Here is a 26,915-nt window from a genome sequence, read left to right as displayed (position 1 = left end):
TAGATAGATAGATAGATAGATAGATAGATAGATAGATAGATAGATAGATAGATAGATAGATAGATAGATAGATAGATAGATTAGATAGCCCTGTTGCAAAACGCGGACTATATGGAAGGGTGGTGTGGCACTGGCAGGAGTGCTCAGGGCACCGGTGGAGTCCCCGCCCCTGGAAGTGTCCAGGTGTCCAAGAAAGGCCTGGCTGTGGCGCTCAGCGCTCTGCGCTGGGGACGAGGCGCGGATCAGTCCCGGTGATCCCGGGGAATCTTTCCCATCCCGGACAGCTCCGGGATCCCGCGGCCGGGTGGGGGCGGTCCTCCGGCCGCCAGGGGGCGCTCTGGGCGGGGCGCTCTGGGCGGGGCGCTCTGGGCGGGGCGCTCTGGGCGGTGCCGCTGATCACCTGAGCCGGCGGTGAGGCGGCGATGGCGGCGCCGAGCGGTGAGCGGGGCTGGGCCGGGCCGGGCCGGGCCGGGGGGACCCGCTGGGGGACACTGGGGCTGGGCCGGCCGGCCGGCACCGGGCACCGCGCCTCGGGGGTGCTCCTCGGAAGGGTCTGGAGCAGGCGGTGCCCGGAGCTGCGCGGTGTCCGCCGTGGAGCAGGCGCTGCCCTCGCTCACTCTCCTGCTCTCCTCAGGTGTCGGGCCGGTGCCCGAGGGCTGCGAGCCACAATCCCGGCTCAGTCCTTCATCCTTCCGAGGTTCTGGGCCTTCGGGCACGGAACGGCGCTGTTCTGGCTGAGGGAAGGGTGAAGAAGACGAGGAGCTTGGAAGCTGTGTGAGCCTGGGAGGGGGAGCCGCAGAGAGAAGAAGAGAAGAATAGTGATGGTGAGGGAAAAGAAGGACTGAGTGGCAGAGCTGGACTGGTGAAAACGAGCGGAGATTTGTTTCAGGGCAGGCTCAGGCTGTGGCAGGGCTGGCAGCTCCAGCACAGAGAGCAAACGATGCAGGACAGCGAGCTCCAGAGCTGCAGTTCGGCTGCTGCCTCCTCTGGGCCTGTTCCAGGTCCTGCAGGGCTGGCTGGTGACACCCTGTCAGACAGCCAGAGCAGCCTGTGCCTGCCTGGTGACACCCTGTCAGACAGCCAGAGCAGCCTGTGCCTGCCTGGTGACACCTCTGTCACACAGCCAGAGCAGCCTGTGCCTGCCTGGTGACACCTCTGTCACAGCCAGAGCAGCCTGTGCCTGCCTGGTGACACCCTGTGAGACAGCCAGAGCAGCCTGTGCCTGCCTGGTGACACCTCTGTCACACAGCCAGAGCAGCCTGTGCCTGCCTGGTGACACCTCTGTCCCCCAGGGCCAGCAGCATCTCCAGGAGCCACCCAGACGCTGGCTCAGTGCTGCCTCACTGTGCTCCCGAGTGTGTTTTCCCAGACTAAATAAAAATTCTTTTCTTTCCACACCCTCACCTTGTCTTGTTACAGTGCCCAGATGGATTTATGGTGTCCAGAATTTTTTGAAAATTGGGGCTTCTCCCAGAGCTGTGTTGCTGTGTTTGAATTACATTTGTTAGTAAAATGAAATGTTTGGTTTTATTTTGCTGGCATCACCCCAACAGCTGCAGACTGGGAAACACCCAGAAAACATTCTGTGCCCTTCCTGAGCATGTGTGTGGCTGCTCCTCAGGCAGAGCAGGGGGCAGGGGGATCAGGTTTTGGTGTCCCTGGGTGCTCACTGCCTGCAGGGATCACTGGGATCAGGATTTGGTGTCCCTGGGTGCCCACTGCCTGCAGGGTGGATGCTGGCCTGGGCACTTACAGGCAGTTTTTTCAGTAATTTAATAAATAAAAATTACATCAGGTAGTGGTCACATGCCAAGGGCCTTTTTCACTCCTGGCTGCTGAGTTTGATGTGTCTTCACTAAAGCAAATTTCCACTTTTGGGAGCTGTTCAATCCATGTAACAAATCTCTCTGATCCTTCATCTTGTGACCCCTGGTATGATTCTTTTCCTGTTCACTGTCTGCCCTTCATGTCTTTATCCATTTTCTTGGGTAAAAACTGAAGATTTCCCACTGTCCCCATGACCAGGTCTGGCTGGAATAGGGAAGGGTGAGGTGGGACAGGGGCATGCAGGAATGCTCAGCAGGGTTGAACATGGTCACCAATTCAAGGATATCCTGTTGCAGGCACCTTTGCCTCCTGCTTTCTCATCTTGAAATCTCCTTTTGTTTGTGCCTCTGATGCCTTGCCCTTGGTTCTGCATTTCCCTGACAGTGAGCTTCCCTTCCTGCTCAATGCTTTGAGTTCTCCTGGGAGCTGGCTCTGAGCAGCATTTCAGTCATCTGAACTGGTTAAAGAGGCAGAAATTGGGATGGCAGGGAAGGAGCCCCAGAACTGCTGGAGATGAGTTTGGAGCTCCTGCTGTGGCCCATGGCTTGTCCCAGTGAGTGCTGTGACAGCAGGACAGTGACTCAGGATGTCTCTGCCTCCTTGTTCCTGCAGGGAAAGGAAGAGGGATGAATTATACTGAATTATTTTACTTTTACAGTGAGGATTTATCTCTGTAAAGATTTTACAGAGGTTTTGGCAGAGCTCTCCCTGCTCAGGGAACCTCTCTGGCTGGATGCTGTGAGGAGCTGCTCCCCAGGAGCCTTTGGGGCCAGTTTGCAGACACAGAGCTGGCAGAGCCCCAGCACTTCATGTGCAGCACTGAGCTCCACTGAGCCCTGAGCTCAGTGTAGCTGTGCCAGTAACTCCCCACTGGTGAAGCAGTGCCTCTTCTGTGCTGGTTTTTAATTGCTTAGGGATTTTAAGTGTTTAAAAACTCACTGCAAGTGTTTAAAATGTTCTCCCTGTTCAGGGCTTGCTGTTGCCCCCCTGCTCTTCCCTAACTCCCAGCCAGATCCCTCTGGGAGCCCCTTTCAGCTGCAGCCCCAGCTCAGGCTCTTTGTGCTGTGCCCATTTGTGCCCCTGGTCCTATGCAGCCACAATAAACTCCTTTTGCTCCTTGATGTCATTGCCCTCATCTCTTTTCCAGCATCCCCACTGGTACCACCTCCTTACCAGCTGCTCTCCCCATTCCTTGTCCAGCCACAGCTTTCTGCCTTTCCCTCCAGATCTGCCAACAGCTCCTTTTCCTCCCCTGCTGGGTCAGAGCTGTCCCAGAGCTGCCTGGTGTCTGTTCCCCTCAGCCACTGCACTCCTGATTCCACCTTTTGGCATCTTCCTGCACCCAGCCTTTCCTCTCTTAGGTTCAACTTCTCTTCCCTCACACTTGAACCAACTGGAATCCTTGCTCTCAGCTCTTTGTTATTGTGCCAGAATTGACTTTGAGTTTCAATAATTTGGGTTTTATCCCTTCTACTTGATTTCTTGATACAGCTTTTTAATTTTTAATTCCTGGAGCGGACCTTGCATTTCTCTGATCCTCAGCAACCTTTTTGTGCCTATCCCAGGGGTGACCCAGACAACCAACCCTTCTCAGACCTCAGCAGGGCTTGAGTGCCTCATGTTTGTACTTCCCTGTGCTGGAACTGCCTGTGGCATCCAGCTAAACAAAGATTTTTATTTTTTTTTTCATGACTGACACAATTATTTTCTTTTTAATTTTTTCCCCAACTCATTAGGTCCCAGTTGTGCAGCCCAGGCTCCCCAGCAAACACAGAGCCCAGGATCCCTCAGCCTTTCTCTGCAGTGACCATCTGTGCCCCTGGACAGGGCTGAAGATGCCTCTCTTCTTCAGGAAGAAGAAACCCAGCGAAGAAGCTCGGAAGCGCCTCGAGTACCAAATGTGCCTGGTAAGCACTGCCAGGGCGTTTCTGTCCTGTGTGCCTGGTCAGCACTGCCAGGCTCATTTCTGTCCTGTGTGCCTGGTCAGCACTGCCAGGCTCATTTCTGTTCTCTGTGCCTGGTCAGCACTGCCAGGCTCATTTCTGTTCTCTGTGCCTGGTCAGCACTGCCAGGCTCATTTCTGTTCTCTGTGCCTGGTCAGCACTGCCAGGCTCATTTCTGTTCTCTGTGCCTGGTCAGCACTGCCAGGCTCATTTCTGTTCTCTGTGCCTGGTAGGCACTGCCAGGCTCATTTCTGTCCTGCGTGCCTGGTCAGCACTGCCAGGCTCATTTCTGTCCTCTGTGCCTGGTCAGCACTGCCAGGCTCATTTCTGTTCTCTGTGCCTGGTCAGCACTGCCAGGCTCATTTCTGTCCTGTGTGGCTGGTCAGCACTGCCAGGGCATTTCTGTTCTCTGTGCCTGGTCAGCACTGCCAGGCTCATTTCTGTCCTGTGTGCCTGGTCAGCACTGCCAGGCTCATTTCTGTTCTCCATGCCTGATCCTGGCTCTGTGTGATTTGGTACCTCCCTGCATGACCAGTAACCACATTCCATGAGCAGTAATTGTGTTCCTGATCCCACTAAGGTAGCAGATTTTCTTCCTAATGCACCTCAGGGAATTTCTGCCCCCCTGTCTGCCTTTGCTTTCCCACCCCCACATCCCCTTGGTGCCCCTTCCATCCCTCTCTGTGTGGTTCCATGGGGCATCCCCCACCCCACCCCATGTCCTGCCAGCCTGCAGGTGGGACCCCAGCTCTCCTTTCTCCTCCATGCCCCTTTGCCCTCACAGATCTCCCAGTTTGCTTTTCCTTCCAGGGAAGCTGTGCCTTCCATCACATCTGCCTTGCCTTGTGCCTCTCTTTTGCTTCCCATTATTCTGATCTTCCTGTCACTCTGAGGATTAACTCATTAGATGTTGCTGTTTGTTTTCCTGGAGTAGGATTTCACCAGGGTGCTCTGGCACAGGGAATCTCCTGGGGAAGGGATGAGGAGGGGCTGAGGGAGCTGGGAAAGGGCTCAGCCTGGAGCAAAGGAGGCTCAGGGGGCCCTTGTGGCTCTGCACAGCTCCTGACAGGAGGGCACAGCCAGGGGGGTCGGGCTGTGCTCCAGGGAACAGGGACAGGAAGAGAGGGAACAGCTCAGGCTGGGCCAGGGCAGGCTCAGGCTGGATATTGGGACTTTTTTTTCTTGAAAAGCTTTGTCAGACATTGCAACAGACTGCCCAGGACAGGGGTAGTGTCACCATCCCTGGAAGTGACCCAGAGATGTGTAGATGTGGCTTTGGGGACATGGGTGGGTGGTGTCTGTCCAGGTTCATTGCTGTAAGCAGCTGCATTGAATGAACTTGATTTGAACATGGAAAATACTTTGGAACAGAAGCACAGAATCCCAGACTGGTCTGGATGGAAGGGACCTTAAAGCCCATCCAGAGTCACCCCTGCCATGAGCAGGGTCACCTTTCCCTGTCCCAGGCTGCTCCAAGCCCTGTCCAGCCTGGCCTGGGACACTGCCAGGGATGGGAGCCCACAAACTCTCTGGGCAAGATGCAGCAAGAGGTGCTGGATTTCTGCATGGTCTGATTCTCTGCATGTGTTTGTTCCCTCTCCAGGCAAAAGAAGCTGGTGCTGATGACACCCTTGACATATCCAGATGTGAGCTCTCAGAGGTATGTCCTCTCCACCTTCCAGTCTTCACTCACACCTCTGATTCTCTGTCTGCTTCTTGGAAACAACTGTCAGATTTACTCTCATGCCTGTGAGCCTTGAGACAGAAATTGTTGCTGGTCCACCTTTTCCTCTATCTCCACCTTTTCCTCTATCTCCACCTTTTCCTCTATCTCCACCTTTTCCTCTATCTCCACCTTTTCCTCTATCTCCTGAGTTCTGGGCGGGTTCTTCCCTGTTTTTTTGGGGTTTTTTTTTTGGTTGTTGTTTTGTTTGGTTGGTTTGGTGGTTTTTTGTTTGGTTTGGTTTTCTTGTTTGTTTTGTTTTTGGTTTTTTGTTTGTTTGGTTGTTTTTTGGGGTTTTTTTTTTTTTTTTTTTGTTTTTTTTTTTGGGAGTTTGCCTGTCCTGTCTCATGCTTCAACACCATTTCTGTCCTGGGAATCCTTTAGAAGGGCAGAGTGGTCTCATACCCTCCACCTTGTTTGACCCTAATTTGGGACCTCATGGCTTAATTTTGCTGGTTCTGAGGGAATTGGTTTGCCAGAGGCTGAGTATTTCTGATCTTAGAGCTACACAGTCTGCCACCCATGGTTGTTTTTCTGTGTAAGTGAAAATCCCAGTCCTGCTTCCAAGTTCCTGGGTAAGGATGGAAGTCTCACCCCAGCTTGGCTTCTTTTATGGCAATCAACTAAATGAGAAACAATCTTCTGGTGTGTGGGCAGGCAGTGACAGAGTGCCAGGCACCCAGACACAGCTTTTCCTGCTGGCAGCCAGGCCAGCCTCAGGCAGAAGCCCATTTCTATCTCACTTTTCACAAAATGTTGATCCTGAATACAGGATGGCCCTGCCAAGCAAAGTGTGGAGATGTGACACCATCCTGGAGAGGAGAGCTGCCTGCTGTGCAGTGTGAAATGGCTTTGCTGAGCCTTTGGGATGTTTTGTTCCCAGCTCAGGAGCCACCAGCAGCTCTGGGTGGCTTTGCAGGCTGTGTGGGACAGCCTGGGTGTGGCAGGGTGGCAGACAGAGGATCCACCCTGCCAGCCCCACAGCTAATCTGGGATGCCCAGCAGCTCTTTTGGGACCATAAAACTGTCTTGCTGTTCATTTTCATTGTTGTTTCAATAAATGGAGTGAGACATCAGTTTGGTTTTACAGTTAACCATGGACAGGAGTCTGGCTGCTGCTGGTTCTGTGCTGCAGGGAAGGTCACAGTGCCCAGCTGTGCCTGGCAGGGGCTGGACTGGCACCTCCTTGGTCTGCCTGTCCCTGTCCTGGCACATCAGGGACACTCTGTCCTGCCTGGTGCTCACCTCTCTCTCTCAGCATGCTGCAGAGTGCTCTGAGGTTTCCAAAGCACAGAATGCATTTGTGTGATGAGAAAGCTGAACCTTTGCCTGAGCTCATCTGCACAATGAATATTAAATCACACAAGGCTTGAACTCCTGCCTAAGCCTCAGCCTGTTCTGTGCCACTGTTGTGTCTTGGAGAGCCACTGGGAGCTGTTTAAATGGAAACTCCCTGGGAGATACTGGGCCCAAATCAGAGGGCAGTGATTTTAAGCATCACTTTTATTTCCAGTCAAGCTGTTCACACTTTACAGATGGACAATGTAGAACTACTTAAAAGAGAAGTCTGACATGACTATTTTTTATTGTTTTTAGGTTCCTTATGGGGCCTTTGCAACTTGCAAGGTCTTGCAAAAAAAGGTAATGTTGTAATCAGAAATTATTAAATAATTATTTAATAATTAATATTCTTAACTATTAATATGCTTAACTATTGTTGTCATGTTTGATATGACTGTGTGTGGTTGCTTTATGGTGGTCCAGAAGGAATTTTCTTGTCAGGAATTTGTCCACCTGTGTGATACTACACAGAGAGCATTTTGAGTCAGATCAATCCTGTCTATGTTTTTTACAGTTAATTTCTGCCAGGAAAGAGCAGGTGGTTGTTCCTGTCTTAGCCCATCTAAGGGTATTTCTCAAATGAGGGGTTCTGGTTCTGGTTTAGATCTCATGTAAAGTTTGATTTCTCTGACAGTCCATTTCCTATTGCAATGTTTTATATGATACTGAATAAGATACTGAGTTTTTATACAGCCTCCCCAGTTCAATCCCAACAAAAGTGCTTGTTCTGGTGTCTCTTGTGTTGATGTGACAATGGGGTTTTTCCTTCCCAGGTGCTGATTATTCATACCAATAATCTGACATCCTTAGTTCCAAAGTCCTGCAGCCTCCTGAGTCTCATAACTGTGAAGGTAATTGTGATTCTTAACAGTTCAACTGCAGCCTATTTTCCTTTGGTTTGAGCTGCACTAAAACACAGCAGCCCAAGTAAATCCCTCCTGGCTGGCTCAGGGATCAGTCCCAGGTGTGACTCCTGCCTTTTCTGGGTTCAGCTGCAGGCTGGCAGACAGCAGTCACTGAGTGGGTTGTGTCACATCACCATCAGTCCCACAACTCATTTATCCTCTTCAGAATCCCACAGTTTCCCCCTCAGCAGCCTCACTGGTGGTGGTGAAGCAGGGCTGGGTGTGTTGTGGGGTAGATCCATTTCTCCCCTGCTCTGGAGGGTCACTGGAATGGGAAGGAAACTGGTGATGGGTGTGAGAGGGCTGTATCACCATGGTGCTGGGATTCCCCAAGAGGCAGAGTCATTTCAGCAGCTCCACAGGAGGGAGGGAGGTCTCCAGGTTTAGTCCCACCCTCTCCCTGCACTGCTGTTGGAGCAGTTCAGATCACTGATCCTGCAGAAATTCCTGCTGCCAGCCTGCTTCCAAGGGGATGATTTATCAGTTGGCTTCTCCAGTTTTGTGGGACAGCTCCCTCAGTGTCACTGCTCTCCCTTGTCTCTTGTTTGTTACTGATGCCTTTATTTCCAAAAGACCTCCAAGAATTAAGTGTCCCTGTCTCCTGCAAAACTTGAGCTACTTTTCAAAGCCCCGTTGTAAACAAAGTAATTTTCATTGTGAGATAATTCATGACTTTTGTTCCCAACCTTGTTTGGTGGCATCATCTGCTTTTCCAGGTTCTGGATCTGCATGACAACCAGCTGGCATCACTTCCTGCTGATATTGGTCAGCTGACAGCTCTTCAGGTAAAGATTTGCTGCTGCATCCCAGTTGTCTGTACAGGGCATGGAAGAATGGAGGAAAGGAGCAGGAGAAGAGCAGGAAAAGCCAGGCTTGGTTATGTTCTCCAGCTTGGTGCAGCCCAAGTGGCTCCCATGGCCATGCAGATGCTCTGAGCAAGCAGAGTCCTGCTGATCTCCCCAGACATTCAGGTTTTGCTGTTCTCCCTGGGGTGGTTATGTTCAGAACCCAGAGCAGTGTCTAAGGGCACACTCAGGGTCTCTCTCCTCAGGGGGCTGATTTAGGTGAGAACTGGAGTTGGGGAGGGTTGCCCTGGACACTCCAATTCCCAGTTCCTGCATCTGGATCCAGCACCAGATGTTGGTGGTGAGCAGAGTTTCTCACTGCCCCTGGTAGCTTGGCATGTCCTTTATCCAGGGCTGGTGGAAAATACAGTTTTTTAACCCTGAAAGTGCTACCTACAACCAATTTCAAGTTGTACTCCTGGGCCTGAAAGTCTCAGCAGCACAGATGTGTAGTAGACATGAGACTTGGATTAATATTTTGAATATCTTTTCTGTTTATACCTTAGGTCCTAAACCTTGAAAGGAATCTTTTAAAAAGCCTTCCACAATCTATAGGAGACCTTGCACAGCTCCAGGTCCTCAATGTGAAAGGTATGGAATGGGATTGCTCTGGACAAAGCACATCTATTATCTGGTCATGGTGAGCTGCATTAACAATTATTCCTATCAATCAAGGCAAACACCATATGGTTTATTTACACTCAGAGTGCTGAGGAGGAGCACAAGGAAGGTTTGAATTCAAATAGTTGGCAAGGCAGGAGAAATGATCTAAGCAGAAAATATATCAGCCTCAAGCACTGCAGTAAAGCAAGCAGAGCACTCAGCCAGATAAACTGAATTACAGTTGGGTCCCCCAAGACCCAGAGCTGGCTCCTGTGTATCCCCACAGGTTTGCACAGCCCAAGCACAAAGGTCACACCTCTTTTCCAGACTCCTGGACATTGTCCAGCTATGCAGTGCCATAAATCTGGGAGAAAAAGGAGATTTAGTTATGTGGAGCTGTTGCTGAAACAGGGAAGGCAGTGGAGGGTGAGGAGCTTGGAAGGGCAGCTCAGATTATTGTCTGTCTGTCTGTCTGTCTGCAGCACCTGGGCTCTGAGCCCAGGGTGTGCAATCTCACCCTCAGGCCCCTTGCTCCCATCCCTGGGACTTAGGCCAAGGCAAGAACATCCCATGTTACAAATATTCTCCTGATAAACAGCTCAGATCCAGCCTGCAGCAGTGACCTCAGCAGAGGAGGAGATCTGCATCCCAAATTGCCCTTGGTGGGCAGTGCCATCCTTTGAGTCCCTGTGTGACCTGGCACAGCCCCATCCCTGGGGAAGTGAGCCATGTGTGTGGTTATGGATTGGTGCTGGAACAGATGAGCTTGGCTCCTGGTTTGGGAAAGAAAAAGGAGACTCAAGGCTGCCCTCATCACTCTGCACAGCTCCTGAAAGGTGCCTGTGCTCAGCTGGGGCTGGGCTCTGTCTCCAGCAGCACTGACACAACCAGAGCACACAGCCTCGAGCTGCACCAAGGGAAATTCAGGTTGGGTATCAGGAAGAAGTTTTTTACAGAAGGAGTGATAAAGTTCTGGAATGGCTGCCCGGGGAGGTGGTGGAGTCCCCATGCCTGGGTGTGTTTAACAAAGCCTGGATGTGGCACTGGGTGCCAGGGTTGAGTTGAGGGGTTGGGGCTGGGTTGGACTCGATGATCTTGAAGGTCTCTCCCAACCTGGTGATTCTGTGAATTGTGTGAATTTTGTGATTCTGTGAATGGTGTGGATTCTGTGATTCTGTGAATGGTGTGGTTCCATGTTTTAGCTGCCTTTCTGTCCCTGCAGGGAACCAGCTGAGGGCGCTGCCCGGGAGCGTGAGCGGCCTGCGGAGCCTGCGGGCTCTGGATGTCAGCGGCAATGAGCTGCAGGAGCTGCCCCGGGGGCTGGCCCACGCCCGCAGCCTGCAGGTACCAGCCTGGGGCCAGCCCTTCCCTGCCTGCCTCCCTCAGCTGGAAATTAATCCAGCCCAGGAGGGGAATGTTTAGGGTCTGGGCAGGATGCTCTGCAGGGAATTGTAACAGGGCTGTTCACACTGGCTAAAATTACTTTTATGTACCTGCTCTGGTCTTTTCTGATAGTTTTTACCATTTAATCTGATCATTTTGTCATTTAATCATGACTAAAGTGATGCCCAGAGAGTGAACCCCTGGATTTTACTTGCCAGGACTGTCTTTAAGAGCACAAATCATGCTTCTGTCACCCTGGCAGATCTCCAACTTGTTATCAGCTTTCATGTGTTTATGGTTCTCTGAAGTGCACATTCAGAATGGGAAAAGCAGTAAGATTTTTATGGATCTGTTGCCTTCTGGCTGCCAAACCTGTCAGTACTAAAGGGTGCAAGTGTGAGGCAACAGGGCTGCCTCAGACACCAGCAGGAAGGTGTGAATAAATGCTCTCCTGTCTCACACACAACATTCTGCTTCACTTCTCATGAGAACAGCCTGAGTTGAGGCATCTGTGCAGCTTTGCCCCCAGTGCTTGGTAAAGTGGTTCCTTTCTAGGTCTTCCTGCTGTGCCCTTCCCTACACAAGGCAGCATTGGGTCCTTTGGTGGCCACAGAAGGACAAAACAAGTGGCTCTTCCCCACTTTTCTTTATGGCATTCCTCTCCATGCCCTGGTATCACCCCTGCTTCCATGCTGAACTCCTGACATGGAGTAGGGAATGTCTGAGCTGAGAAGTGCTCTGACCTCTGGTACCTAAATGAAATGCCAGTGCCTGCATGAGGGGAATGTTCAGTGAATGGCCAGCTCAGAAACTTCCAAATAAGGGGCAGTGGAGTCACCTCTGAAAGGTGCCAGACACCCAGCAGGGATTCTGTGCAAACCCAGGGCACTGGGAATATTTCTCTGTCTGCTCTGGGGTGCCCTGACCCCCAGGGCAGCACTGACTCTGACCCTCATTCATGGAGAAAGTTTCCCAGACTTCAAGATAGACTGCAATCCACAAAAGTGTGAAATAGATTATAGAGAGCAGTGCAGAGGTATCACTTGGTGAGAAATTTAGATTTTTGGATTTTTAGTATGTTGTGGATGGAAGTAAGATGGGGGGCACAGGGTGTTGTCCTGGGTTTATTCTTCATGCTGCTTCCTTCTTCTCCATGGGTTTGGGTGGCATTTGGTAATTGGGCAGGAAAGTCTGCACTGGGGGCTCTTTGGGATCAGTTATTGGGTTAAAAGGGGAAATAATCCAGGTGTCAGTTCTTAATTGGATAGTTTAGTCTTAAAATACCTTGTAACAAGAGATTGTTGGCCATTTTGTGTCTTCTAATGAAAAGCTGCCAAACTCACAGTAATGAGGCTGCTTTACTGATAAGAAATAATAAACACTTGAGTCCAAACACGAATTCCTGTCTCAAATGCCTTCAATCCAGACCCAGAAAAACCAACAACTGGTACTGCCACAGGATTCAATACAGCCTCAAATTTATGTTAGGATTTAGGGTAACATGAAGTAAGATTCAGGGGAGCTGCAAGGAGAAAACTGCAGCTGGCCTCTGTCTGGACTCAGAATAACCTGGAGCTCTGTGTGTTCTGTTTTGGAGACGCTGACCCTGGATGCCTCTGCCATGACCTACCCACCCCCTGACATCTGCAGTGCAGGCACAGAGGCCATCCAGCAGTTCCTCTGCAGAGGTAAGCCAGGAGCAGCTGGGCTGTGCCCAGAGATGGCATTTCTGAAGGACAGGCATTGTGTGGGCCCTGCTTGGGGTGCTGGTGATGCCCTGCACACCTGGTAACCTGTCTGTGTTGGCACACAGCACAGCAGGAAGGAGTCCTTCCCTGAGCCCTGCCCCACTGGAATGCAGAGTGGTTTGTTAACCATCAGAGTGGCTGGGTCAGGCTGCCTCAGTGGCCATAAGAGGTCAGTGCACCGCCCGTGGTTATTTGGATTTTCTCCTGTGGGAGGATTAGGCATTGTCCAGCTCTCACTGCCTTGGGACAAGGAGAGACACTCAGGTCCCTGCTGCCCTCATTTTCTCTGAGGAAGGACCTGGGCCCTGCAGGTTGTTTGGAGAATGGTGAAAACAGATGGAGAACTCAAACTCACAGATAATATACTGGGAGTTTGTGGCCACTGTGTTTAATACAGACAGGGAGTTTTGGTGGAGGTTTTATGCAGGGGAAGTGCCTTGCCAGACATTGGGATATTCCCTAAAAAACAGGACAGTCAGAACTTATTTTGGTCTGGGCAGTAACATCTGCAGCCAAGCCTGCACCTGTGTGCAGGGTGTGTTTCTGTCTGAGCAGATCCTTGTCCTGATGGGGATGGAGTGGCCCCACCTCCCCCCAGAGCTCCCTCATTTTTTTGCCATCATTAATGATTTTTGCAATCATTAAATGGCAAAATGAGCCTCAGCTGGAGGAGCCCTGCCAGGCACTCCCTGGTGTGTGGGCAGAGGGGGCACAGCTGGAAGCAGTCCCACACAGCAGCCAGCTCACAGCCACGGTTCCAAGGAGGTCTTTGAACCTCAAATGTTCTTATTTTGTGTCTGGTGCCTTGCAGAGTGTGGAATTGCATACAACCCTCCCTCACAGCACCTGCTCCCCACTCTGGAGAGCAATGGAGGAGGAACTTCAGTGGATGGGGTGGACAGGACAGTGGAGAAGTACCTGGAGGAGGAGAGTGAGTGGCAGGTGAGGCTCTCCTGTACCACAGGGTTTGGGATTTGTCTCTGTGCTCCACCAAAGCATCTCACAGCACTTGGCTCATCATCCCTCATCACCTCCCCCTCCATGGGTTTTGGGGATGGAGGGAGCTGCCAGGCACAGTGTGTGCAAGGGTGGCTCATCCTTCCTCAGCTGGGGCTGTTGTCACCATGCTGACTCCTGGAAGGCACATCCCAAAGAACTGTCCCCATCCTTGAAAGCAGTGATGGAGCCAAGGGACAGGGGTGACAGGGGGACATGGAGTGTGCAGTGTGTTTTTTGGGGGGACAGCAAACTGCAGAAGAACCTTGTGCTTCCCAGCCAAGTGCTAGACATGTTCAGCCCTACTGGGAAAGGGGAGGCTGGGCCAATAATTGTGGTAATTCCTGTGCTCTTTGGCAAGTGCAGAGTCACTGCCTTTGCCCCTGGAGAAGCCTGAGTGACTGGACTTGGGTCTTGTGTTGCTGTGCCTTTGGCTGATGTCTTCACTCAGTATTGGGAGGCTGCACTGTGGAATAATAATATCTACAAAAGAGTGCTTCTGGGAATAAATGTCTGCTGATATTGCTTATTTTTCAGAACAAATTCTTGGATTATGAGAAGAGGAAGGTAAGGATCAACTCCTGCAACTGCTTTGTCTGCAGCATGGGTCTGCTTCTGGTGTTTGTTTTCCATCTTTTTATTTTATTTCTCATTCCCCTCACCTGGCTGCACTTTTAGATTGTTCTTTTTGTTTCCCTGGGTCTCTGTCTTTTCCCCTGTGCAAGGCTCACTTTGAAACAGCCAGAAGCTCCTGCCTTGCTGTTCCCCCCTTGCCTTTGGCTCGAGCTGCTCGGAGCTGGCTGCTTCCTTCAGACAAGGGAGTCCTGTGCCATGTGGAGCTGAACCCAGCCTGCATTTTGGGCTTCCCTGTGTTTATATTGGCTGGTTTGGTATCAGTCAATGCCCAGGGAATTCAGCTCCATGACATGGAAGAGTTTGGAGATTGTTATGAAGGGAGCAGCAGCTTCTGCTTCCCAGTTTTTGGGTTCCTGAGGAGAGAACATTCCTCTCCCCTAGACAAGCCTCCTGTTTCTCATTTAGCTTCCCTTCTCTGCAAAGGACTCTTGTCCCTTGCTTTACCTTTTTGCCAGGATATGTTCTTGCTGGGGAAGGAGATTCCTGCCATTGACCTTTCTTCTGATTCCTCTCAGGAAAGAAAAACTCAGGAGAAGCTGGAGTTTGAGCGGCGCCTGAACGTGGGCCAGCGAGAACAGGCCCTGCTGGTGCAGCAGCTCAACAGCCACAAGGATGGGATCCTGCAGACAGTGAGAGAGGTGGGTGTGCTGGGCAGGGCCCTTGCAGGGCACCCACTGCCTTCCCCAAGCCCACCCCCTGCTCCTGCTTTCCCTGCTCTGGGCAGGAGCAGCAGAGGCTGGAGCAGGGGCTGTCGAAGCACCAGCGCTGTTTGGAGGAGGAGAGGCTGAAGCTGCTGCAGCAGCTGAAGGACACAGAGCAGGGCATTGCCAGCCGGATCCAGAAGCTGCTGGAGGACAACCAGAGGTGGGTCTTACTCTGATTTTTTTTGGTCACGTTGTTTTGGGCAGTTCATTTCATCCCTGAGTGTTTTGGACCTGGTCAGGATTGATGTCTGGAGCTGCCTTAGCTCCTGCACTACCAAAGACCCATTTCAAGCACATGGAATCTGCAGTTTATAAAAACTGTTTCACAGATGTGTGATGTTGGGATTTTGCAGTGCTATGGAAGAAATTTGAATTCCTCACGGAAGGTGCAAATTTGAGATGTTAAGGTGCCTCTGCCTGTGTCTGCTGGGTGTCCATGTGAGCAGGTGCTGATGGGAGCTGCCCACCCTGCTGAAAGCTGCTCTGCTGTGCATGACAGCAAAGCTGTTTTCTCTCAGGCACATGGGGGGATTGTTGGTACTGTCCTGTGCAGAGCCTGGAGTTGGATGATCCTTGTGGGTCCCTTCAGGATTCTGTGACTCTGTGATTCTGCCCTCTGGGGGACCAGGATGTTCTACTCAGCTTGATGAAAACCTTTTGTTTTATCTTTTTTTTTAAGGCAAAAACGAAGTTCAGACATTCTGAAATCCTTGGAAAATGAGAGGTGAGTCTCTGAAACAAACTTGTCTGGAAAAGGGGTAAGAAGCTGGGAAGAGGGTGGGAGCTTCCTTTCAGAGTCACAGTCTGAATCCACCCTAAGCCAGGTGAGGTTCCTCTCATACCTGCAGCTGGCTCTGGTCACTGTTGGAGGCAAGACACTGGACTCAGAGTGCCTGGTCCTACCCAGTCTGGCACATCCAGTCACAGGGTGATTTTACCTCTTTTTCATCTCTGAATGGGCCTAAATAATGAGTTTGGGAACAAAACTCTGTATTCCAATATCCAAGCAAGGCAGTTATGAGGGTGTTCCAGCAATGTATTCAGGCTGGGAGGAGCAGGTGGGAAGCAAATCTGCCATTGAGCCAACACTCTGAGCTAATTCTGCACCAAAAGTGACTGTCCCCAGCTCTGCCCTGCCTGTGAGCTGCCCCCTCCCTTCAGCCAGCTGTGCTGTGGCCCAGTAAATTGGGTGAACATCATCCAGTTGTTTGTCAGACTGTTCCCCAGCCACACCAGCTCCTGACCTGGTAAATGGTGGGGGGAATGTGCTGGAACAAGGACAGGGGTGGTGGGGAGGGAGGCCAGGCTGCTGCCTGCAGTGGCACTGCTCACTTGGGCTCAGGGCTCATCCAGCTCAGCAGAAAGGAGAGCCAGGGAAGGGTCTGGCAATGTTTGGGGAGATCATATGCATGTTGTGTTGATGTTCTGTCTCTCAGAAAAATCAATTTCCCTGTCTAAAGCCACTGTCCCGTGGTTTTGAGCAAATGTTGTCTCTAGAGGTTCTTCACCAAAAAATCACCAAGGCTTTGGTGTCTCTGATAAGCCAAACTTTCCTGAGCAGGGTGAACCTGCCCAGCCTTGAGGCTCTGAGCTGGGTGGGTAGAGGAAAAGGGATCTTTTGAAGGAGTGGCTGAAGTGTTGTTTGTTGGCAGAATCAGGATGGAACAGCTGATGGCAATAACCCAGGAAGAGACGGAGCAGCTGCGCAGGAGGGAGGTGGCCTGTGAGTCCAGCCAGGTCTTGGGGAGATGGGGTGAAGGGTCTGGGGCACCAGGAGCAGCTGAGGGGGCTCAGCCTGGAGAGGAAGAGGCTCTGAGGGGACTTTCTCACTCTCTACAACTCCCTGAATGAAACAAGGGTGTATCCAAATGGGGGTCAGGCTCTGCTCCCAGGGAACAAGGGACAAGAGAAGAGGAAACAGCCTCAAGTCCCCCCAGGACTGGCAGAGCCCAACTTCTCTCTGCTCTGGGCCAGGGACAGGAGCCAGGGCACGGCTGGGGCTGGGCCAGGGCAGCTCAGGCTGAGCTCAGGGCAAGGTTCTTCCCCCAGAGGGTGCTGGCACTGCCCAGGCTGCCCAGGGAATGGGCACGGCCCCGAGGCTGCCAGAGCTCCAGGAGCCTTTGGGCAGCGCTGCCAGGGATGCCCAGGCTGGGGCTGCTGGGGGGGCTGGGCAGGGACAGGGGCTGGGCTGGGGGATCCTGGTGGTTCCTTCCTACTTCCCAGGAGATTCTGTGATCTCAGGGTTGGTAAGCAGGGCCTGGGCCTCTCTTAGCCCTGAAGAGGTGCAGGCACAGGCAGGGTGGAGTTTGCTCAGCTCTTTTCCCAATAAAGAGCCACAGTTCTCGGGTGGGTGGGTGTGCTCTGGAATCAGTGAAGTGGGAAGAGCAAGAGCAATGAGAAAGCAGCCACTGTTGTTTGCAGTGACTGCAGCAGCAGTGGGGAGTGAGTCCTGCTGTGCACACCCAGGCCAGGCAGGCACTGACAGCCCCTCTGTCCCCTCTGTCCCCTCTGTCCCCAGCTGCCATGCAGCAGATGCTGGCTGAGACCTACAAGAACAAGCTCCTCCAAACGACCTCCGAGTCTCGCCGGCAGGACCTCGTCAGCCAGGCCTGCTCCAGGTGCAGGGGCTGTCTGGGGCTGGTGGTGCTGCTGTGAAATCCCTTTCTTTCAGCAGTGGAATTCCCTTAAGTACACCAGGAACCCCTGGAGCTGCTGGAATACAGCAGGACAGCTGTAACAGCCCAGGGCAGTGCAAATTAAACTGTCAGACTGCCTTAAATGAACGGCCTTCTAACGACCACAATTTGCATGTTAATCACACTGTGGGGGAACTGTCACTTTTTTGCACTGTTTATTTTGCCTTATACATTCTGCTAAATATGGATAGAGTTAGACCAGTTGTTTTTCTGTTTTTTGAGGCAATTCAGTGCCAAATTGTAGCCCAGAGCTGCTCCCCTCACCTCCCAGGCTGCCTCAATGGTGCTGTGTGAGCATAACGAGTACATGAGTGTTGCTGAGCATCCTGGCTCACTGTTTACAACAAGATGAGAAATTTTAATCTGGCAACATCTGGCACTGACCAAAACCAGCCTTGTGAGCCTGTGACCTGCTCAACAGGGCCACAGGAGCCTGTGGTGCAGGTTTGGTTTGGGTGTAGGGAAGGAGGTGTTAAATTTGTGGCCTTCAGCTGTGCAGTGCCACTGCTGTTCCCCTGTTCAGTAAGAAATTCCTCCTCCTGCATTCCCCATTACCTGCTTTTCCTCTGAGTCCCAGACCCAGCATTAACCCCATGGCACATCCATCTCCTTGCAGCCTAGCTGAGATGGATCAGAAGTTCCAGCAGATCCTGGCTTGGCAGCAGCTGGATCAGAACAAAGCTGTCAGTCAGATCTTGCAGCAGGTAGGCAAAGGAGCACACTGGTCATGGGGGATGGAGGAGAGCAGGATCCAGAGTGGGTCACAGGAGCAGCAGGGGCTGGGCTGCATGCAGAAGTGATTTTATTTAACACTGCATGCTAAACTTTGAAAATATCTGCTATTCTGACAAACTAACTTGGGTGGTTGAAAAAAAATTATTTTTTATCTAGCCAGCAAATTTTCAGAAAGGACAGAAGCAGGGACCATGAGAAACAAAACTGACACGGTGATTAAGAGGGGATTTTGGGACAGAAGTTCCTGTCAGGTTTCCCTGGGGGACTTGGGATAAGCATTTTCAGAGTTTGTTTTCAGAAGTGCTGGGCAGCTGTGCCCTGCAGCACAGCCTGGCTACTCAGTGCTGCTGAAAAGGAGAGCTGGGGTCACACAGAGCATTCCAGATGAATGTTTGAATGTCTGAATGACATTAATATTCTCCCTGTGTGTCTCCAGGGTGGGCTTTACCTGTTGGGCTCTCAGCTGTGTTTCAGGACATTGCTGCTCAGAGCAAGCACCACTCAGGGACTTGTTCCTGAGTCCCTGCAAGGCAGCAGCTTCTGAGCCCATCAGCAACTGCACCTCACTAGGCAGGGTTTTGCCTGTCCCTCAGGTTGAGATGCAGAAAAGTGCCTTTGAAGCTCTCCAGGTGAAGAAGGATCTTATGCACAGGCAGATCAGGAACCAGGTGAGTCAGCAACAGAGGAAAGAGAGACCAGCTCCTCAGCTCATCCTGCTGTTTGGTGAGACCCTGGGAGGAAGAACAAAGTGCTGTGAGCACAAAGCAGGGTCTGAGGAGAGCTCTGGTGCTGCTGAGAGCTCTGGAACAGAGAGTTGGACAGTGTTGGTTCCACTCCAGCTCTGAGGGAGGCAGTGTCAAAGCAGGTTTTGGATTCCTGGAGGTGGTGGCATTGCCGCTCCTTCAGTCACCTGCACTGGCTCTGGGGGTGAGCTGCAGTTGCACCTCAGATTTCCTTCAGGCTGTGTACTTGGCAGGGCTGCTGCTTCCACATGAGCCCACTGCATCTCCATCCAGCACATCAGAGCTGCACCTTGAGCCATCAATTCACCTTTTCTTTCCCATTCTCAGCCTGCCTTTCTGAGCTCCATTCCACAGAAGGTGCAGTGATGTAGTTGGGGGAAAGAGCAAGAGCTGGTGGAGAAAGTAGGGGTGGATGATGCAGGATGATTGGAAAGTGGCAGGGGATGATGCAGGATGATGGGAAAGTGGCAGGGGATGATGCAGGATGATGGGAAAGTTGGCAGGGGGTGATGCAGGATGATGGGAAAGTGGCAGGGGATGATGCAGGATGATTGGAAAGTGGCAGGGGATGATGCAGGATGATGGGAAAGTGGCAGGGGATGATGCAGGATGATGGGAAAGTGGCAGGGAGTGATGCAGGATGATGGGAAAGTGGCAGGGGGTGATGCAGGAAGGTGGGGAGGCAGCAGTGGTGGATGCAGGAAGGAGGGTTGCTGGTTTCTGACACAGTGCTCCAGAATCTTCCCTCTCCTGATTTGACACAAAAGTCTCAGTTCAGGATGTGGTGGATAAACTTGAGGGCTTGGATATTTTGAGTGCCCCAGTGACCAAACTCTGCTGGAAGCCTGTGACCTGTCTGACAGCTCCCATCATTGCCTGACTTCTCCATAAGGGCCCTGCATTTTGCTCCCTCTTGCTCTGTGAATAAAGGGAATTTGTTCCTTGATGCCAAGGCTGGACCTTGGACCCCTCCCACCCCGTGCTGCAGGGGCAGGGCAGGGGCAGAGCCCTGGGGTCAGCAGGGGCAGCATGGCCTGGGGACAGGTGGTGGCCTGGCAGAGGGGTGAGCTGGGCTCTCATCTTGGCTTTGCTCTGGGACCTTGGACCTTCATATTGGGCTTTACTGTGGGACCCTGGACCTTCACGTCTCTGTGTCTCAGTTACCCCACCTGAAAGAGCAGGTGTTGTTCTGGGATTGCTGGAGCACCTGGAGACCAGGGCACTGTCCCAGGAGTCTGAGGTTTGAGCTGGGAGGGCCTTGGCTCTGCATTCCAGAGTGGCTGCAAAAGGTTTGGGTGCACAAACTGATTGCAGTGTGAGGCTCCAGACCTGAGCAGGAGTGTTCAGAGTAGAGAGACAGCTGGAGTGGGGGGACAGCTCCTCAGGTAAAAGAAGAGGGACCCTCAGCACACACATCACCAAAGGGCACAAGCAGCTCCCCCCAACCTCTGGGTGCTCTGCAGTGCTGCCCTTGCCAGTCAGACCTCATTTTAAAAGAGCATAAATCAAAGTCATTTTAAATGTCAGTAAAAAATGTTTCATCTTCTGTTTAGATTAAATTAATAGAAACAGAGTTATTGCAGCTGACACAGCTGGAGGTAAAGAGGCAAGAACTGGACACAGAGACACTGCAGGTACGTGGGGCTCTGGGGCTGCCCCCCACCCTCCCTGCTCTGGGATTGCTCCACCTGCTTCCCTTGCTCCTGGCACTTTCCAGATGGTTTTATGCTCAGTCAGGAGGTCCTTCTGCACAGGGCACAGCAACCCCTGTGTGTCCTGGGAATGTGGGACATCACTGCTGCTCCTAAACATCCCCAGGCATTGTCAGCAGAGAGACAGAGGAGCCCTGATAGGGATGGGCAGTTCCAGGTGTGCTGGGTGGGGAAGGATTTTGGAATCCAGTTGTTGGCTGTCCCAGAACCACCTGCCTGCTGTGCATTGCATGTCCTCTTGCATTGTGTTGTGTTTTGGTTTGGACATCATCAGCAGTCACACATTGAGGAATGCCAGGTTTAGCTTCAGCAGCTTGGCTTTAAATTTTATTTTGTCATGATTTGCATCAGTTCTTTTCTTCTGTGTGCCATGTGTCAGGTCAGGTCACCTGTTTAGTCAGCCCACAATCAGTGACAAACAGGCAGGGCAGTCACAGAGCAGTGGGAAGTGCTGACCCCAGGCAGCAGTGCCTGTCCTGGATCCTTCGGGTGTCAGGGTTGCAGCTTTCAGGGTTTGGGCTGTGCTGCCTGGACTCACTCAGCTCCTCTGTGTCACTCTGTGGTGTTGGAGGGCACAGGGTGGGACCACCCAGAGTTCCTGCAGGGCACACCAGGTGTGAGCACAGGAGCTGCAGGGCAGTGCAGGGAGCAGAGCTCTGCCCTGCAGCTTCAGCACCAGGAGCTGAGGAACGAGGCCTGAACACCTGGATCTGCCTGGATCCCCCTGCCCTTGGTGCTGTGCCCCCCAAAGGGTCCCTGCTGGGCTGGAGCAGCTCCTCCTGTCATCTGTTGTCCCTCTCCCTCCCTGGAGGTGCTGATGCTGCTGCCTCTGTGCTCCCCTGGAGGTGGGGCTGGCCTGGGAGGGGCAGCTGCTCCTCTGGGGGGGCCTTGTCCCTGTGCAGGGTCCAGGTGCTGATCCCAGGCTGGACAGGCCTTGCAGCCCCCCTGGGACAGTGGAAAATGTCCCTGCCTGTGGTAGGGGGTGGGATGAGATGGGTTTTAAGGTCCCTTCCAACCAAACTAGTCTGGGATACTGTGGTCAATGAAGGTTTCCCCAAACTTCAGGGTGTAACAGAATCCTTGTCCCTCTGTCGTCCTTGTGGCTGATGGCCACTGGCCTCTGCTCAGATATGGGTGGGCTGGGACTGAAGCTGCAGAGGGGCCATGATGGGACATTCCTGAGCCACTTAACTCTGCACTGCCAGGGAGTGGCTGCAGGGATGCCTGGCCTTGCCCTGGTGTGCTTGGGGTGAGACCCCAGGGAAAGGAAGCATCCCAAAGGCAAGGGGACCTCACCTGTCCTGTTCACCTGCAGGACTCCAGACCTGCTTTCAGGTGGTCTTTTCTCAGTTGGACAGGGCTTGGAGCAACCTGGGACAGAGGGAGGTGTCCCTGCCCATGGCAGGGGTGGCACTGGATGGGCTTTAAGGTCCCTTCCAACCCAAACCAGTCTGGGATTCCATGATTCTCAGGAGGGTACCATGGATACTTTTGGCTGAGCTCCTGATGCAGTGAGGAGGAGCTGCTGCAGCCAGGGGGGGCTGAGGGAGCAGCTTCAGCTGGAGAGGATCTGAGCTGTGGGGCACAGGGGTTGCACAGCCACAGGGACTGCTGTGGGTCTGGCAGGGGCTTTGCTGGGAGCAGTGGGGCAGCAATGTGGGGCTGGGGCAGCAGTGTGGGGCTGGGGCTGCAGTGTGGGGCTGGGGCTGGGGCTCCAGGGTGGGGCTGTGGCTGCACTGTGGGGCTGGGGCAGGAGTGTGGGGCTGGGGCTGCAGTGTGGGGCTGGGGCTGCAGTGTGGGGTTAGGGCTGCAGTGTGGGGCTGGGGCTGCAGTGTGGGGCTGTGGCTGCACTGTGGGGCTGGGGCTGCAGTGTGGGGTTAGGGCTGCAGTGTGGGGCTGGGGCTGCAGTGTGGGGCTGTGGCTGCAGTGTGGGACTGGGGCTGCAGTGTGGGGCTGGGGCTGTGGCTGCAGTGGGGCTGTGGCTGCAGTGGGGCTGTGGCTGCAGTGGGGCTGTGGCTGCAGTGTGGGACTGGGGCTGTGGCTGCAGTGGGGCTGGGGCTGCAGTGTGGGGCTGGGGCTGCAGTGTGGGGCTGGGGCTGCAGTGTGGGACTGGGGCTGCAGTGGGGCTGTGGCTGCAGTGTGGGGCTGTGGCTGCAGTGTGGGGCTGTGGCTGCAGTGTGGGGCTGGGGCTGTGGCTGCAGTGTGGGGCTGTGGCTGCAGTGGGGCTGGGGCTGCCAGAGCTCTCCCATTGCAGGAGGCGGTCATGGAGCAGCGCCGGGCACTCAGCTGCCTCCTGCAGCAGCTGCTCAAGGAGAAGAAGCAAAGGGAGGAAGAACTGCAACAAATCCTGGTAATGAAGCCCCTCATGCAGTGCTGTGGGTTGGGAAGCATTTGGGTTGGCTGCAGGGAGAGCCCATGGCTCAGTGTGGGAGTGAAGGGGAGCAGAGCAGGGCTGTGTTGGGTCCAGAAGCCAATTTAGCCCCAGGGAGTTGTAACATAAACCTGGGGGGCACAGCAGCACTGCCTGGGGCAGCATGGGCACCATCATCACCCCCAGTGAGCCTGCTGGGAAGGGAGTGGGCAGCAGGGTGAGCACAAGGGATGGGAGTTGTGGTCTTGAAATCCTGAAGATCTGCAGACCCTCCTGAGCCTCAGGAGACCAGGCCACGTGTCCTGGGCCAAAGGGAGCAGGGAGATGCACAGCCCTGCATGGGCTCAAAGTGGGGCCAGCCTGTGGAGCCAGAAATCCTGTCTGACCCTCATCACAGTGCTCTGGCTGGGCCCTGCAGTGCCCAGACTGGGGGTTCCCTCCTCACACCCATCCCTGAACCCCCCTGGCCGTGTTCCCTCGGGTGCTGAGTGAATTGAGTTTGTTTTTCAGCTGGAAATGGAGGCAAAGAGTGAAACCAAGCAGGAGAACTACTGGCTGATCCAGTACCAGCGTCTGCTGAACCAGAAGCCCCTCTCCCTGAAACTCCAGGTGCTGCTGCTGTTCCTGCTGCCACTGTGGCTCTGCTTTGCTCTGGGGGAAGCAAGGAGCCCCCTGAGCTAAGGCTGGGAGCAGGTCACAGAGCCCTCACACAGATCCAGTGCTGCCCACGGTGCTTTGAGCTCCCTCATTCCTGCCTGTGGAGGGGTGGAGCTGCCCAGGTCCCTGGTGCCAACACCTCAGCTGTTCCCAGCAGGAGCTGCTGTCCCAGCCCCAGACTGCTGGTCAGGATCAGAAAACTCTTGAGTACCTTCCAGGCAGGGCTTCTTGTTCCAGCTGAGCCCCCAAAGGGCTCTGCTTGGCTCCCCAAATTCCCCTTCAAACACAACTGAGTGCAGCAACTCCTGCCCATTCCTGCCCCTGATAGTCTGAGCCAGAATTTTATGCAGGTCAAGTCCCCTCAGGGTGGGCACAAGGAGCTGATCTGAGCTCTGCCTGTGCTGCAGATTGGCCTGAGCTGGCAAAGCAGGGGCTGCTGCAGACATGGATTGCCAAGGGCATTGTTTCATGTGTGAGGGGAGCTCACTGAGGCTGCAGCTCCTCCCGAGGGGCAGCTCCCATCTCTGCTCTGGGACAGGGACAGGAGCCAGGGCACGGCTGGGGCTGGGCCAGGGCAGCTCAGGCTGAGCTCAGGGCAAGGTTCTTCCCCCAGAGGGTGCTGGCACTGCCCAGGCTCCCCAGGGAATGGGCACGGCCCCGAGGCTGCCAGAGCTCCAGGAGCCTTTGGGCAGCGCTGCCAGGGATGCCCAGGCTGGGGTTGCTGGGGGGGCTGGGCAGGGACAGGGGCTGGGCTGGGGGATCCTGGTGGGTCCCTTCCAGCTCAGGATATTCTGTGATTCCCAGACCTCAACAATTTGAACTGTGCCCATAAAACACCTGGGGCCAGAGCTGCTCCAGCTGTTGGGCTTCCAGGCTTTGGTGTGTTTGGGATGCAGCAGAGCTGGAGCAGGGCAGGCCAGGGATGAGCACAGCCCCAGCCCTGCTGCTGCCTAGCCCCAGGGGCACAGTCTGGGAGCTCATTCCATGTTTTTCAGGAGAAGGGTTTGGAGCAGCAGCTGGTGACCCTGCTGCTGGAGCTCTCTGCTGAGCAGTACGTGCCCATCTTCGCTCACCACCGAATATCCCTGGAAACACTCAGCACCATGAGTGCCAGTGACCTGGAGAAGGTACGAGACAGCAGAGCCACAGTGTGGGACAGCAGCAGCAAGGATTGTCCCTGTCCCTGCTCAGAATCCAGCTGTGCCTGGCCGGATGCTCTGCTGTGCCTGTGCTGCTCTACCTGTCCCTGTGGGCAGTGGCTTTCCCAGAGACCAGCAGGGTGAGCTGCAGCGTGGCTCCCTCTTCCAACATCCTCCAGGTGCTTTCTGTAGTAGAAACAGCACCAGGGAATTCCTGGTGCTTGGCAGAGGGGCTTTCCTTGGCATGGCCACGTCTTACCAGCAATGCCCAGGAGTTTTCAGTGTCCCCTGGGGACATCAGCCTGCTGTCCCTCTGGGGCCAACACGCTCCTCTTTCCCCACAGCTCGGTGTGACAGAGGCTGGTCTGCAGCACGCCATCCTCAGGCGGGCTCGGGAGATCCTGGCTGTGGCCACGACCATCCCAGGTACCCCCAGTTGTTTTCTGCCACGTTTTACCCTCTCAGCAGGTCCCTGAGCCCGGAGCAGGGAGCTCTGTGGGTCGGACACTGCCTGTGGGTGTGTGAGGAGGGCAGGAGGGCTGCGGGGGCGATGGGCAGCGCTCAGGGCACTCAGCTGGCTGCGCTTGCAGAGCTGCGGAGGGCAGAGGACAGCGAGGCCCCTGCGGGCCCCGAGCCCAGCGCTCCCCTGGAGGAGCCCCCGGGCCCCGCGGCCCCCACGGCCCCAGCGCTGCAGGGGGACGAGAGGAAGTCGGAGTGCGTTGTGTGCATGGAGCAGGAGGTGAGAGCCGGCACCGCCCGGGATGGAGCAGGGCGCGGAGGGAGGGCGGGATCCAGCGCAGCCCCAGCTCTGCCCGGCCCTGGCAGTGCCCAGGTGCTCATCCCGCCGGATCCGGGCACAGCCGGGCTGGGCATCGCAGCGGGGATGGGGAGAGACGGGCAGGGACGGACAGGGACGGACCGGGCTCCGTGCGGGCTTGGGCAGGAGCTCGCTGAGCTCCCCCGCCGGCCCTGGGCAGCGCTCAGGGGCTGCTCAGCTCAGCTCAGCCCCGCCCCGTGTCCCATGGTGTCTGTCCTTCCCCATGTCCCATCACGTCCTTCCCCTTGTCCCATCACGTCCTTCCCGGTGTCCCATCGTGTCCTTCCCCTTGTCCCATCACGTCCTGCCCCGTGTCCCATCGTGTCCTGCTCGGCACAGCCCTGTCCCCACACACCCAGGGGGGACGGAGATCGGGGTGCGGGGCTCTGCCCCCCACGCTGAGCCCCCGCGGGTGCTCAGGGACAGCAGCACTCTCCGTGTCCCCTCTGTGTCTCTCCCCCAGCCCCAGATGATTTTCCTGCCCTGTGGCCACGTCTGCTGCTGCCAGGGCTGCTGCGAGCGGCTGTGCTCGTGTCCGCTGTGCCGCCAGGACATCTCGCAGCGCGTCCGCATCTTCCACAGCTCCTAGGCCGGCCCGGAGGCACCGGCCCCGCTCCGGGCTGTTCCCGCTGCCGCTCATGTCCCTTGAACAGCCCACGGCCGGCACTGCCCTCCCCGTGCCCGGCCCCGCGGGGGGAGCCCCCGCATCCCCCTCCCAGCTTCCCGGGGCTCCTTCAGTGAATTCCTTCCTGCTGCCCGCCCTGCGTCCCCGTGCCTGGGTGACAAACCGGGCGTAGCTGCGGCTCCTCCTCTCTGGCAGAGGTGTTTGCTGTCAGAAAGGCCCCGGGGGCTCACAGGGACACGGGGAGTGCTTCCAGCACGGAGGGAGGGGAATTTCCCGTGGGAGCATTCGGTCAGGACGTGCTGTTCTTGGTGTGCTCACACTGCCGTGCACCTCTGTCATGCCAAAGGTCTGGGGCTTCGCCTCTGGAGCCCCACAGGAGCTGTCTGGGTCTCCAGCCTCAGGCAGGCAGAGCCAGGAGCTCCCCAGCCCCCAGTTCCTGCTCCGGTGGGAGGGGAGAGAGCAACAGCCCCGGGACTGGAGGGACCTGCCCTGGCCCGGGGAGCCCATGGGGGTCCCTCATCCTCAAAGCAGGCAGGCAGAAAATGCTGCTGCCAGTGAACAGCACTGGGGCAGGGCTGGGGCTGTGCCCAGCTCAGGACCACGGTGCCTCTGCACTGGGGCGTGGGCACTGCTCCACTGTCATTGATTAGTAACAATTCCTGTTTGCCTTCGGCTCTTGACCCTGAAATATAGAAAAGCTGCCACGAGCCTTGTCCCACCACAGCCTTGCCCAGGAGCAGCCATTAAATGCAGCTGGTTTCTGCTG

General features: G+C 54.6%; 1 protein-coding gene across 3 annotated transcripts; it reads left to right on the top strand.

The window, feature by feature from the left end:
- Positions 1-78: 78 nt before the first annotated feature.
- LRSAM1 (leucine rich repeat and sterile alpha motif containing 1) lies at positions 79-26,915 on the top strand. 3 transcript variants are annotated; one of them, XM_066562658.1, is made up of 26 exons: positions 79-183; positions 635-824; positions 3,564-3,734; positions 5,374-5,430; positions 7,090-7,134; positions 7,608-7,685; positions 8,456-8,524; positions 9,091-9,175; positions 10,410-10,531; positions 12,168-12,258; positions 13,130-13,260; positions 13,852-13,881; positions 14,466-14,588; positions 14,675-14,814; positions 15,334-15,378; positions 16,307-16,377; positions 17,173-17,272; positions 17,967-18,054; positions 18,679-18,753; positions 20,382-20,462; positions 22,795-22,890; positions 23,422-23,520; positions 24,564-24,695; positions 25,052-25,133; positions 25,298-25,446; positions 25,988-26,915. In XM_066562658.1, exons 2-26 carry the CDS (start codon positions 822-824, stop codon positions 26,111-26,113), a joined length of 2,289 nt encoding a protein of 762 aa, XP_066418755.1. In that variant the 5' UTR covers positions 79-183; positions 635-821; the 3' UTR covers positions 26,114-26,915. The 3 variants fall into 3 exon arrangements, with proteins under 3 accessions (XP_066418755.1, XP_066418757.1, XP_066418756.1); XM_066562660.1 differs by lacking the exons at positions 79-183; positions 635-824 and adding an exon at positions 373-438; XM_066562659.1 differs by lacking the exons at positions 79-183; positions 20,382-20,462.

Source organism: Molothrus aeneus, chromosome 19, assembly GCF_037042795.1.
Source record: "Molothrus aeneus isolate 106 chromosome 19, BPBGC_Maene_1.0, whole genome shotgun sequence".
In the NCBI taxonomy this organism is placed as follows: domain Eukaryota; kingdom Metazoa; phylum Chordata; class Aves; order Passeriformes; family Icteridae; genus Molothrus; species Molothrus aeneus.
This window is presented reverse-complemented; position numbering and strand designations above follow the sequence as displayed.